The sequence below is a fragment of the Bos mutus genome, chromosome 15 (genome assembly GCF_027580195.1).
Source record: "Bos mutus isolate GX-2022 chromosome 15, NWIPB_WYAK_1.1, whole genome shotgun sequence".
NCBI lineage: Eukaryota > Metazoa > Chordata > Mammalia > Artiodactyla > Bovidae > Bos > Bos mutus.
Genome location: NC_091631.1, coordinates 51,688,084 through 51,700,764, shown reverse-complemented (window position 1 = coordinate 51,700,764; position 12,681 = coordinate 51,688,084). Strand labels below are relative to the sequence as shown.

Below are 12,681 nucleotides of genomic sequence, written 5' to 3'. Positions count from 1 at the left end.
AATCCTTCCTGCCTCCCTCTCCGAGAAGGAGCAAGGGAAACCAGGTGGGGAGGCAGGGTGAGTGCAGAGATGGGCCTTGGCCTGCGATCAGGGAGTGCTGGGAGGGGCTCATGGGGGCGAAACTCACTCTTCACGGTGAGGAACATGGACTTGCTAATGTCGGTGCCCACGCCGTTGCTGGCCTGGCAGAGGTAGTAGCCGATGTCCTCTTCCAGGACGTGGCGGATCAGCAGCGAGCTGTTGGGCAGGATCTGGATGCGGCCGGTGAGGGGCACTGGGTGGTATTGCTGGGGGTTCCCGCTCCCTGCAAGGAGGCAGAAGAGAGGAGGGCCGGTGGCCGGGTCGGGGAGTGAGCTGGGAGGATCGCAGTGCCTCAAGGAATGGCCTGGCACCTTTCTTTTGCTGCTTTAGGGCCATTCTGAAGCATCCCCAAAGGGCTGGGAGCTCACACAGTTCCTGTTTCCTGGGAAACAGGAAAGACCCTCACAGAGGTCTGAGCCTGCCCCAGATCTGAGGAATGGAGATGGACTCGGGGCCTCAGCTCGATGCCCGCCTTGGCACTGAGCTTCCTTTGGGCTGAATTTCTTGGAGAGGAAGAAAGAGTTATCTTTGGGCCACTTGGCAATCGGCAAAGGGAAGACTGAACCTTGTGTGGTACTTGCCTGGTCTTAGGCAGTCAGGCCTGGGAAAGAGGCCAGCCATCCTCCAAGGTTGGGGGTGGGTAGGGCTTCAAATCTCTCCTCCCCTTCCCCCAGAGTCAGCCATGGACACAGTAAGGATAAGAGGTTGGTGTGGGACTTAGTCAGATATCAAATGCATCCTTGGGATGAAGTTGGGTTCCAAGAAGGGCAGAGATCCAAGAATAGGTTTGACAAGTAAGGATCAGGGGTCGATGAGGCTCTGGGACCCCAGGGCGGGCTGGGGAGACTTGGGGAGGGATAGGGAAAGTGGATTGGATTGAGTTCTAGAGCTGGAGAGAAGACAGCAGAGGTCAATCTACAGGGACAAGAGGAAATTTAGAACTAGCATGACCCCAGCTGTTCCTCATCCATAGACCCTTGTGGGTGGCTGAGGAGGACCTCCTGTTCAGGTATAGCCTGGGGTCCCTGAGAGCTCAGAACCTAGGACCAGGAGTCCTGCGTAGGGACTAGACTTCAGTTGCATTAGCATCCTCCCCTCCCCACCCGGCTGTGTCAGAGATACTGGCTGGCCAGGGACTTACCTTTGGCATGCTTCCACATGACCTTGGGTGGGGGGTAGCCATCCACCGAGCAATTGAGCACACCAGCCTTGCCATAGATGCCATCCTGGTTGTTGGGCTGCACCACGAATCGAGGGGGCACTGCAGAAAGAGGGGGGGTGGGGGAGGAACAGATCAGCTTGGTCTCTGATAGGTTTCCTGGGGCTCTAGGCACCTTCTAGGTAATGTCAGCCCTGCCTGGACCATTACAAAATTGGGGAGCAGGCATCTCTGAAACCCAAGATGTTGAGAGCTTTTGCCAGTCATATCAGGTTGGACATTGGGAATTCTGAGCACCAATTCTGACATCACCAGTGACCAACCGAGTCTTCCTCTCATAAGGCCTCAGTTTCCCAGAGAGTAAGAGGTTTGAGCCTCTTAATCCTTAAGGTCCCAGCTGGAGTCAACTTTCTCTGAGCCTGTGATTCAGACTGGGAATCTAGAGAGCCTGTGTCCAGCCACAGCAGAGCTGGGGCCCCGCTCCCCCGACGGGGCCGGCCTGTCCCACTCACCACGCACAATGAGCTGGCGCTCCCTGCTCACAGTGGCCGCTGCGTTGCTGGCTATGCACGTATAGTTGCCGTTGTGCTTGAGGGAGACGCTGGAGATCTGCAGGGAGCTCATGAACTCCTTGCTCTCGATGGTCACGCCCGAGCCCGAGATGATCACCTGCCCGTCTTTCCTCCACGTGATGCGGATGGGCATGTCCCCCGAGGACACCACACAGGGGATGTAGAGCAGCTGGCCGATGGAGGCAGGCGGGAACTCAAAGGGCTGGATGAGAGGGGGCACTGGAAAGGCAGGGGGTGCTGCGGTCAGGCCCCCACGTGCCCCAGCCTGGCTGGCAGCACATCCACCCCTGCCTGGCCTTCTGGCTCCTCCCTACTGTGTGGGCTGCAAACAGAGTCCCCTGGGTGCTGGTGCCTGTTCTCCTATATATATATGCAGAATCTCTTGGGTGCCCTGACATCATCCCCTGGCTTCCATCCCCTTGCCTACCCGGGCCTGGGATCTGCTCTCTCTCCAGGGCCTGGGCTGGCCTGCATTCATCATCACCTTCAGATTTGTCCTGGAACTTGAATGGTGACGACTCGTGTGCTTCTTGACTCCTGTCTGCTTGCTGACACACTGCTCAGCGTTTGCCCTGACTTCCCTGCCATCCCTCGGTGTCCCTGTGATCACTGTGGTATCCCAGAACTGCATCTCCAGCTGTCTGGGGGCCTGGCATGGATAAAGATGACGTGCCCCAGATGCTCGGGCTGTCCCCCAGCCAGGCTGCTGTATCCTCGCCTCCTCCTGGAGGCCCTGTCACCTAGCCCAGCCCTTTCCATTATCATCACGTTAGGACAGGTGGATGGCAGCTCCCGTCACTGGTTGTTTCAGCTGCTTTATCCACATAAAGGATTTGTTGAATCCTCCCTCCAAGAATGTGATGTGAGCTGAGCTGTCTCCATTTCACAGATGAGAGAACTGAGTTCAGAGCAATCATTTGCCTTCCATCACCCAGCTTATAAGAGGGGACTGTGGGATTTAAAACCTGATCTCTCTATTCTCCAAGTCCGAAACCTCTTCTTTATACTACATTGTTGCCTTGTTGAGAAAGCCCCAAACATGCCCAGATCAGAGACTCTTTTGTCTCATACACAAGCTCTCCTTGGGTGGCAGGAAAGAGCAGAGGGGGAGCCCTGTCGTCTTTGAGTAGACTCACCTGGCTAAGCATCACCCACACAGCCTCCCCACCCCCTCCTCCTCCTACTGCCCACATCTCAGCTCCTGGGTGGGGGTGGGGGCCTGTCTGGAGCCTGAGCCGCTGTAAGAGGGATCCTCCTTTCTCAGCCCTGGCTAGAGCATCAGCCATTATCTTTATGATAACTCAATTAGGCCACAGCGACTTCCCCGGCAAGTGGGGGGAGAAGAGAAAGAAGGAGACAGACAATTAGCTTAACAAGGATGAGCACCCAGTAGATGAGATCTCCTTCTGCAGTCAAATAATTAAATTACCAAGCCATCCACAGTCCTCCAGCCTCCTCCCAGGCACCAGCCCCATCCCTCCTGGAAGCCTGCTATTCTCCCCACCCAGAGTGGACACAGCCGGTGAGGGTGGGGTGATGAACCTAGAGGGGAAAGGGATGGGTGACATCATATGCATGTCCCAGGCTCTCCCTGCACCCCGAGGATTTTCAGGGTTCAGTAGGGAGCAGGCCCTGAGTAGCGCCAGGTGTGGCAAAACCCTTGGCAGCCCTTTGGACCTTTGGGAAAGTTCCTGGTCAAGAGTTCTAGGTCTAGAGGAAGTGACACCGAGGAGAGACATTATCCCCAAGGCCTACGGGGTGAAGCAGGGGCCTTAACTGACCTGACCTTCTCAACGTCACCTCCCACCATACCCTTCACTCTGGCCATGAGGGCTCCATCAGCTCACCAGGAACACCCACAGCTCCGAAATATCAGCCCAGGTCTAGTGAACACGGCTGGGCACTGGGTGGAAATAACTACCATGTGGGCTCCACCATGAGCCCCAATCCAGGTCCTCAGTCTAGCCAGCTTTTCTGGGACTCTGGTCATGGTTCGGATCTCTGCATCCCAAACTCTGGCTGCAGCTGCTCTCTGGGTTGGGGTCTTATCCCCATATTCTGAGTGGTTTGGGTCTTGCATATATCCAATGAGATGTCTCTGAATCCCTGACTCTTGAAATGACCCAGTGCTCATTGCTGAAGTTTTCCAGAGATTCCTTGTTGGGTTCCGCTGACCTTCCTGGGAGGTTCCATCCTCCCTTCGCTGGGAACTTAGATCAGATTGAGTCCTCTGGCCACCATGGACTTTTTGATGGAATTGTTGCACAGACCCAGATCTGCCAGCCAGTGTATCTCCTTTGGCTTAGCAGAACCAGTTCTGGTCCAGCCTTCCTTCCCACAAAGGCTCAAAGCTAGAGTCGAGGGGGCTTCATGGGAAACTCCTCTTCATCCTTTCAGACCTGGCTCCAGTACCACCTCCTCTGTGAAGCCTGCTCTCCTCCTGCACAGCCCTGCAGCACTTGGTCCACACTTGATCATGGCCCTGATCACACGCCAGTGAGGTAACTGTTCGCAGTACCACCCTCCCTGGGAGGTCTGGGAGCCCCTACAGGGCAGTATTTATTATACCTGGCAAATTGAAAGAGCCCAATAAGTGCTTGTCAGATGAGTAAATATATGTCTGGCTATCATTTCCTGCTTGGACCTTAGAGGTGAGCAGGGGTGGGAAAGCACAGGATGGGGGTTGGTCCAGAAAAGAGGGAGCTCTACCGTGTGTTTCAAGATGCTGTGTTTATGCGACATAATTTGGGAGCTAGGAGCTTCTCCCTTAGTTCTTCCCCGGGGGTCAGGCCCCTGCTGTCCTAGAACAAGAGCCGGCTCCATGGACGAGAGGAGAGTCAGACAGTCATGAGAGGAGTCTGTGGGGCAAGCAAGGCATGGGGCAGGTGGCTCTACCTAGGAGCAGAAGGCCGTGCCTCAGGGATGGATGGCCAAGCACTCCATTTCCATCGAGAGCAGAGCAAGTGGAGAGTGCGGTGAGGCAGGCAGATTTAGCTCAGGCAAGGGGAAGATCGTCTCTCTCAGTAAGAAGGGATTTAGATAACGGAACAAGTTACTAAGGCAGGTTAATTCATTCATTAACTAATTCATCGAATATTTATGAAATGCCTGCACTGTGAAGGCATTATGCTCCTTGTGGGCTGGGGAAAGTAGGAACATGCTTTGAATTGTGGATTGAACCTCTGGAAGCTTAGCATTTGCTCGGGAAGGTAAGACATCTCCCTTGGTGGTTACTGAACAAGCTCCACCCGAAAACACAGATGCTGAACTCAGAGCAGAGAGCGTGTCACCTGGTTCCATCTGCAGCTGCATGGAGGAGGTGGCATTTGGACAGAGCTAAAGGACACATGTGCTCTACAAAATATATGAGTGAGAATGCAGGAGAAGGCTGAGCGGAGAGGCAGGGGCCAATCACAGGCTGTCATTCCCTTCTGGTCTCCCAGAATAATATTGACGGCAGTATGAGCGTCCACTGAAGGAGACAGCAGTCAACATCCATCCTGGGGGTTAGACAGTCAGCTGGGATGGCCAGATCTCCTGCACTGCTGTCCTGCAGGAGGCAGATGACCAGACAACCCCGGGGGGGTCCAAAGAGTAAGGTTCCTTACTCCCCTCCCCACTGTCTCCTGCTGCAGGATGGGCAGGTATGGTATTGGGGATAAATGTCCCCTTAGAAGCTCCTTGGACAGGGTGGTAGAGGCCAGAGCTGCTCACAGAATTCCTCGGCTCCAGGATGGCATTCCCACAACCCCATAAGTCCAGGCACACAAGGACTGCCTGGAGGAGAAGAAAGCCTAGGGACCCTGGCTCCGTCACGAGCTCGCCGAACACCGAGAGGAGGCTGTGAGCGGGAGGCTCCGAGAATCAGGGCAGGGGCCCTGCAGTGTGGACAGGGGGCTACTTTGTAAACTGGGAGGAGGCGGTGGTGTCTTCCCAGCACTCAGAGGCGGACACGGGCTCCTTGAATGTGTGTGTGTGTCTATCCCCCCATCTGAGAAAGAAGTTGAGGGTTGGACCACCTCCATGGCAGTGATGCCCAGGAATTTCTTCAGGGTTACCAGCAGGCCACAGGGACCCTCCTGCCCTGACTCCCAGCATCTCCCCAGCACACAGTCTGAAGGTAGGGGGCATGAATGCCATGTAATGACGGGATTTCTCTCTGGAAGCCCTGCTCTGGCCGCAGTCATCTCTGGTGAGAGGGCAACTCTCAGCTGTGTGGGAGGCAGGGTCTGAGCAAGCTGTTGTGATGGCGAAGAAGTCAGAGGCTCGAATGGCTGAGACGACAGAGCAGTCGTGGCAGTCCCTGTGGCCCCCGGCCACCATAAAGCTGTTACGGCAGCTTGTTTGGGGGCATTGTGCAGAGGAGGTCATGCTGACCACCAGCCCAGCCCATAAACACTTTATGGTGTCTCTCATGAGCTCTCTTCAAGACTGAATCTTTTTATTTATAACACTATTTGGTAGAGAATGGGCACCGTACAAAGTTGGAGCTCCCATGCTTATGCAGCATGGAGATGGGGAAAGACTCTGTTATCCAAGAGCAATGTGAGCAGGCTACCCTCTAGCCACCACCCTGCTCTGCCCCTGAGCCTCAGTTTCCTCATCTGCAAAATGGGGCAGTTGGACCCAACAGTCATTAAAGCCTGACACATCCAGTTGTAACAAGCCTCATATTTTAGGAATATTGTCACTTCAGTTTTTTTTTTTTTTAAACACAGCCCCCTCTTTTCCAGAAGGCCTTCCCTGACCGCCCTATTTAAAACTGCAAACCACTCTCCACGCCCCTTGGCACTCTGCTCCCTACTCCCTGTTTGACATGAAACATCTTTTACCTATTGCATGCATTAACCATTTCCCCCACTAGAATGTAAGTTCCCCAAGGGCAGGAATTTTGCCTGTCTTGAGCACAGCGGTGTTCAAAGAACAGTGCCTGGAAGAGAGTGGGGCACAGTCAATGTCCCCAAATGGACAGAAAGATGCTGCTTCATCCTCAGCACTGCCCTTGCGTGAGCCCTGTCTGTTCAGTGAGGAGGAGGCTTGCTCCAGTGCCCCTGGCTTCCTCTGCTGAGGAACAGGGCCGTGGGCAGCAGCATCCTTGGTGTCCTTCCCGCAGTGCGTTGGGCAACCTGCCCCTGGGAATCCGTCGTGCCCACTTCCTGTGGATCCCAGCGCGTTCCTTCTAAATCTCCATCTGTGCCAATGGCACACATTTGGCCGGGGAACCAGCTCTCTTTTAAGCCCCATGATCGTAGAAACCCCTATTCTCTAGGACGAAAGGGGGGAAGGAGGAGCCCCCAAGCACACAGCAGGGACTGGTTGAGCAGCGAGGGAAGGAGTGTGGTGAGGAGTGTGCGCACTTGGGAGAGTGTGCGCCTGCATGTGTGTGTTCTCTGCTATCCAGAGGGACCTGGCACTACCTCCGGGTCCTGGCCTTACTGAGAATGGGCAGAGAGCAACTCATGCCCTTGTTTTGAAGGGCCTCCGGAGGCTCAGATGTGGGGATGGAGATGTTCCTTTGCTGGGCCAAGGCCAAGGAGCTCCTGTTACAGCCCTGCTTTCTTAGTTAATTAAACATTCAGCCTGTGTGCCCAGAGATGCTTTTATGCTACATTATTTTTCAGCTATAGGGGGCCCTAAAGACACCAAATCTAGGTTGAATCTCCATGCCTTCCTCTCAGCATCCTACTAAGACTCTCTCTGGATGCCCAGAGACAAACCTTGCCTTTCTCACAGCCTGGCTCTCCCCTGCCAGTCAGGGTCACACACACCCGAGTCCAGGCAGCCGTGGAAGCACCCTCGCCCTCTCTGCCTTGCTGGTCACAGCAGGCTCACTTGGGGGATCTCCTCTATGGTAGCGCCTGCAGCTACCGTCTGTGGCTCAGGAATGTCACTTCACAGGAGGATGTGGACAGAGGGAACCTTGAGGGTATATACCACTGCGTGTGGTATGTGTGAAGTGCGGACAGGCTGACTTGTGTCTGTCTGTTGCAGGCATATACATACAAACATACAGTATGTCCATGCGTGTGCACCCATGCACACAGGCCTCTGCACATGCGTGTGCATGCATGTGTGTCTGGTGTGTTCTGCTTGCCTCATCTCAGTGTTTGGAAAATTCATCAGAAGACAAGCAGTCCCAGAAGGAATAGAGTCAGCAGGGTTTTTACCAGCTCATGGAGTAGTGTGAGTGTTTGCTCTGCCCTGACCTGCCGTGGCACTTGGCCCTACAGAGAGATGAGGGTGTAGGACTTCCAACTGATCCTAAGCTTCCAGTGCCCCGTCTCACCCCCATGCATCCGTCCCTATACTCTAGGTCTCTGCTCTGATCCTCTGGGTGGGACACATGTCCCAGGCAGACAGGCAGGAGTGGGTCTAGAGGTCTGCCCTTGAGTCCCCTCCCTCCCCCAGAGTTGGGTCCCCTTTCCACGCCCAGAGGCGCCTCCTCCACCCTCCTCCTCCTCGAGTAGCTCTTCGAACAGCACATCAGCTAATCAAGCAGCGTGCTCATAATCAGCTCTGATGGATTCTTCTGCAAAAGCGCATTCTAATGAGGTGGGGAGAGGGAGTCTGGGAAGGATTGGGGAGGATGGATTTAAGCTTTCAGATGGGCAGGGGCACAGGGTCACAGAGCACCTGCACTGATCTGGAGAGAAAACGGAGGACTGTACCCCTTCTACGGCTGGATTTGCAGACCCTGCGGGCAGGGAAGGGGCTGCGTGTGCACACGCCCCTGTGCACTATACACACACATCACATCTCTGCTTGTGAACGCCAAGCTCATGCTGCATGCTGGGAGCCACACATGCCCAGTGCAGGGGCTCTGCGCTCTGGGATTACACACACACACACATACACGCACGCCCCTTCCCTCGCCCTGGGGCCGGAGACACTGTCGCTCAGCACAATCACAACAGGCCCAGCGAGTCGCCGAGACGGAATGCATCAGATTCAATTCATTAGGGCTGATCGCTCCCTGAATGGGGTTGAATAATTGATGAGCAGAAGCAGCTTTCAGGATGTTCTGAGTACTACCAGGCTCACTGGAGCCCTGTTATTATTTTTTTTTAAGTCAACGAATCCGGCCGAATGCTCGCTGGTGCGGCTGGGCGAAGGGAATAGAGCAAAGGTTAGATGTTTTAATATGTGATGTTTACACTGTGAACTCTGAGTCCACTGCGTGTAACAGAAATGGATACAGGCAGGTCGTCCTGTGATGCCGGGAGCCAGGCTGGGTGGGCCTGGGGGTTGGGAGGTTCCTGCTGGCATGAGGACGCTGGGCTGGGCAGAGGTTTCAGGCTGAAAGGGGCCAGAACAACCCTCTGCCTGCCTTGGGTGCAGCAGAGAGGAGGCAGGAGGCGGATGCTGCTAAGGTCTCGTCTCTTGTCTCCAAGCCTGAGAGGGCCACCAGGACGGCCCCTCCCCCAGTTCTCGGGCTCAGAGCCAGGCTTCCCAGAAAGTCACCGCAGCCCAGACTCAAGTCTCAGTTTCGGCTCGAGCAGCACACGCTGTCTGGCACTGCGACAGGTGGTGGGTGCACGAGGGGCATGTGACTCGGCCCCGGTGCGCCGACAAGAGAGCCCGGGTGACAGGCAGCAGTGCAGTGAAGCCCTGACTGCGCCCTTTGCTGTACCTTCCGTTTCCCCAGCTGTCCTGACACTTCCCCCTGGGTGGCCCATCTTCACCGCACGCTTGAAGGGGTCCAAACCAGAGGCAGCATCTGTCTCCCCAAACCAGTCCTTCCCCTAGACTCCTCTCTTCCTGTCCGCAAGGCCCAGACTCCCCCGAGTCCCCCTCTTCCTGTCCACGAGGCCCAGACGCCCCCGAGACCTCCCTTCCTGTCCACGAGGCCCAGATACCCCTGAGTCCCCCGCTTCCTGTCCACGACGCCCAGACACCCGTGAGACCCCCCTTCCTGTCCATGAGGCCCAGACACCCGTGAGACCCCCCTTCCTGTACACGAGGCCCAGACACCCCCGAGACCCCCCTTCCTGTCCACGAGGCCCAGATACCTCCGAGACCCCCCTTCCTGGCCATGAGGCCCAGACACCCCCGAGACCCCCCTTCCTGTCCCCGAGGCCCAGACACCCCTGAATCCCCACCTTCCTGTCCATGAGGCCCAGATGCCTCCGAGACCCCCCTTCCTGTCCACGAGGCCCAGACACCCCTGAGTCCCCCCTTCCTGTCCACAAGGCCCAGATGCCCCTGAGACCCCCTGTTCCTGTCTACAAGGCCTCCATTCTGTCTTGCTTCAGGAATCTGGGCCCCCTGGACCCTCCCCCCATGTTAGAGCCCTTTCCAAGCCCGGAGCCCCCAGCTTTCTCCTTCCTGTGGGTTCGAGGGCCCAGGCTGACTTCCTCTCTGCGTTCATGTTTCCCATTTGGGGATATGCTGGAGCCTACCCCGGCTCTTCAGAAAGGGACAGGAGCCCTTATCCATCATGGCCACCACTGGCCCAATGACCCAGCACTCCAGCTGCCTGGCTTTCAGGGACCTCTCCTCACCCAGGAGGCAGGCCCCACCTCTCCACCCTGCCCCCTGGGAAACCAGGCCACCGAGCTCTCACCCACCATCCGATCTCCAGGCCTGTCAGTTTCAAAGAATGTGTTTGAGAGGGAGCTTCAAGCGCCACACAGCCCCTGACCCAGGGGGACCTCTGTCGCTCAGTCAGGCATTCATTTATTTGCTCGTTGATGCGCCTTCATTCCTTCAATCCACATTTACTGAATGGCTACCACGTACCAGGCACAGTGTCAGGTGTCTGAACAGAACACAGACCTCGCCCAGGTGAGCGTGGAGGGCCTGGGAGGGATGAGGGTTTTAGGTTCCAGACCTCCAGCAGCATTAGCAGCTGAAAGTGTTAGTTGCTCAGTTGTGTCTGACTCCTAGTGACCTCACGGACTTCTAGCCCCCCAGGCTCCTCTGTCCATGGGATTTCCCAGGCAAGAATATTGGAGTGGGTTGCCATTTCCTTCTCCTGGGGATCTCTGACCCAGAGATTGAACTTGTGTCTCCTGCACTGCAGGCAGATTCTTTACCATATGAGTCACCAGTGAAGGCCTTAGCAGTTGAAAAGTCCTTGTCAATTATGGAAAAGCAGCCTCGCCTGTCTGAACCCCGGAAGGGAGTCAGGGCACCCAGTGCCTACGCCTTCCACCCTCCCTCCTGCTGCTTCCATTCTGAGTCCTGCCCCTCGAGTGCCTGCTGGTCTCTGATGGGCCCTGCTGAGTTCTGGGTGGCTCCATGCTGACACAGGGGAACAATATAGCCGATCACCTCTGACCAGGTGACCTGACTCCTCTTGTGTGTCACTGACCCCTCATGCCCCTGGGGCCAGCGCTTCCTTGACCTGCAGCCCACAGCCGGAACTGGACATAGAGGTACCCATGGCCTTCTTGTGCCCCCTGCCCCCGTGCAATCTCCCTGCCCCACTTTTTCCAAACTCCAGGCCAGAGCCTTCTCTTCTTGGCTTTCCACTCAGGACTGCCTGCTGCCAGCTGAGCGGCTGCGGAGAGGAGCCTGCAGTCCTGGGTGACCAGGGAGGTGCTCCGGCTCAGGGTGGCAGCGGGGGGAGCCTACCTTTGACGGCCACGTGGACGCTCTGGCTGATGGAGAGCTGCGGCTGGATGAGGACGCTGCACAGGTACTCTCCCTCGTCCATGCCCTTCTGCACATCCGTCAGCTTGAGGGTCCCGTTCTCGAACACCACCTGCCGGTGGTTGTCGGGCAGCAGGAGGGCGTCTTTGTACCACTTGATGGAGTAGTAGGGGTAGCCGATGACCCTGCAGTTGACAAGGGTGTCCCGCCCAGCCACGGCCGTAATGTTCCTCATCGCCCGGATGCTGGGGGGGCCTGGGCAGGAGTCGGAGGGAGGAGGAGAGGACGGGTGATGGTGCGGTTAGCCAGGGACAGCCAGGCGTCGCCCTGGGGTGCTCGTCTCAGTCGTTTGGCCTCAGAAACTCTTAGGGGATGGAAATTCGGCAGGGGGAAAGGGAGACCTTTTTTTTTTTTTTTTTTTTTTATGAGGCAGAGGCTGGAACTGGGGGCACCCGGGGTCTCTCCAGGATTCACTGTTACTAGCTTCAAACAGTTGCAAACAGAGACGGTTCATTCATGCCCTGGGGCGAGAATCCATTCCCCTACTGGGATGGGCTAGATGAGCAAACCGATGCCTCACCAAGAAGTGATGGGGATCTGGGAGGGTGAGTCCTCATTTAGGAGGAGATTAAGATCTGGGGGTTAAAATGGAAATGTCGAGATGCTGTTACTTTCATTCGATTTGCTCACAACGGTCTTAGACCAAAAAGGATCTCACGTATATTAACTACTTAAAGGACAATAGGAAGGTCTTCCTTGGATGCTCTTCTTTCAACAATAAATGTGTTCTCTGCGCCCCTGGGAAGGGGCTACAAAGAGGGGCTCTGATTACCCTGGCGGAAATGGGGAGGGTCGTAGGCTGCGTTAGTGGGCAGATGGTTACATGGGAATTGCAAAGGAGGCTCAGAGGCTACCAAGCAGGGTTAGTGCTGGAGCAGGTATATGAAACTCTGGGCTTCCAGCTCCCCCCTCACCCAGCAGATGAGGGGCTGGGCCAAGGCATCTCCCATGACTGGGCAGCTCTGTCCCCTTCCAATTCAGAGAGGGCAGGAGGGTGGTCAAAGGGAGACCATGTTTCTCATGTGGGGGTCAGAGACCTGGCACAGATGAATTCAGCATGACCTCGCCTCTCCCCTTCCCTGTTTCCACGGCGGCCACCAGCGCCCCTGGACCAGGGCCCTCCCACTCCCCTGAGCCTCTTCTGCTCTTGGGTCAGGGCTCACTGGTAGGGTCAGATGAGGACTAGTCTGACCCCACTTGGCTACAGAGTGCTTC

General features: G+C 56.1%; 1 protein-coding gene across 1 annotated transcript in view; it reads right to left on the bottom strand.

Moving 5' to 3' along the window:
• Positions 1-12,681, bottom strand: part of DSCAML1 (DS cell adhesion molecule like 1) — a 369,339-nt gene that overhangs the window by 72,812 nt on the left and 283,846 nt on the right. Inside the window, exons 8-11 of the mRNA XM_070383209.1 lie at positions 11,389-11,661; positions 1,753-2,031; positions 1,223-1,342; positions 128-304 (exon numbers count right to left, since the gene is read on the bottom strand). Coding sequence (XP_070239310.1) covers positions 128-304; positions 1,223-1,342; positions 1,753-2,031; positions 11,389-11,661 — 849 coding nt within the window. The remainder of the gene's footprint in view (positions 1-127; positions 305-1,222; positions 1,343-1,752; positions 2,032-11,388; positions 11,662-12,681) is intronic.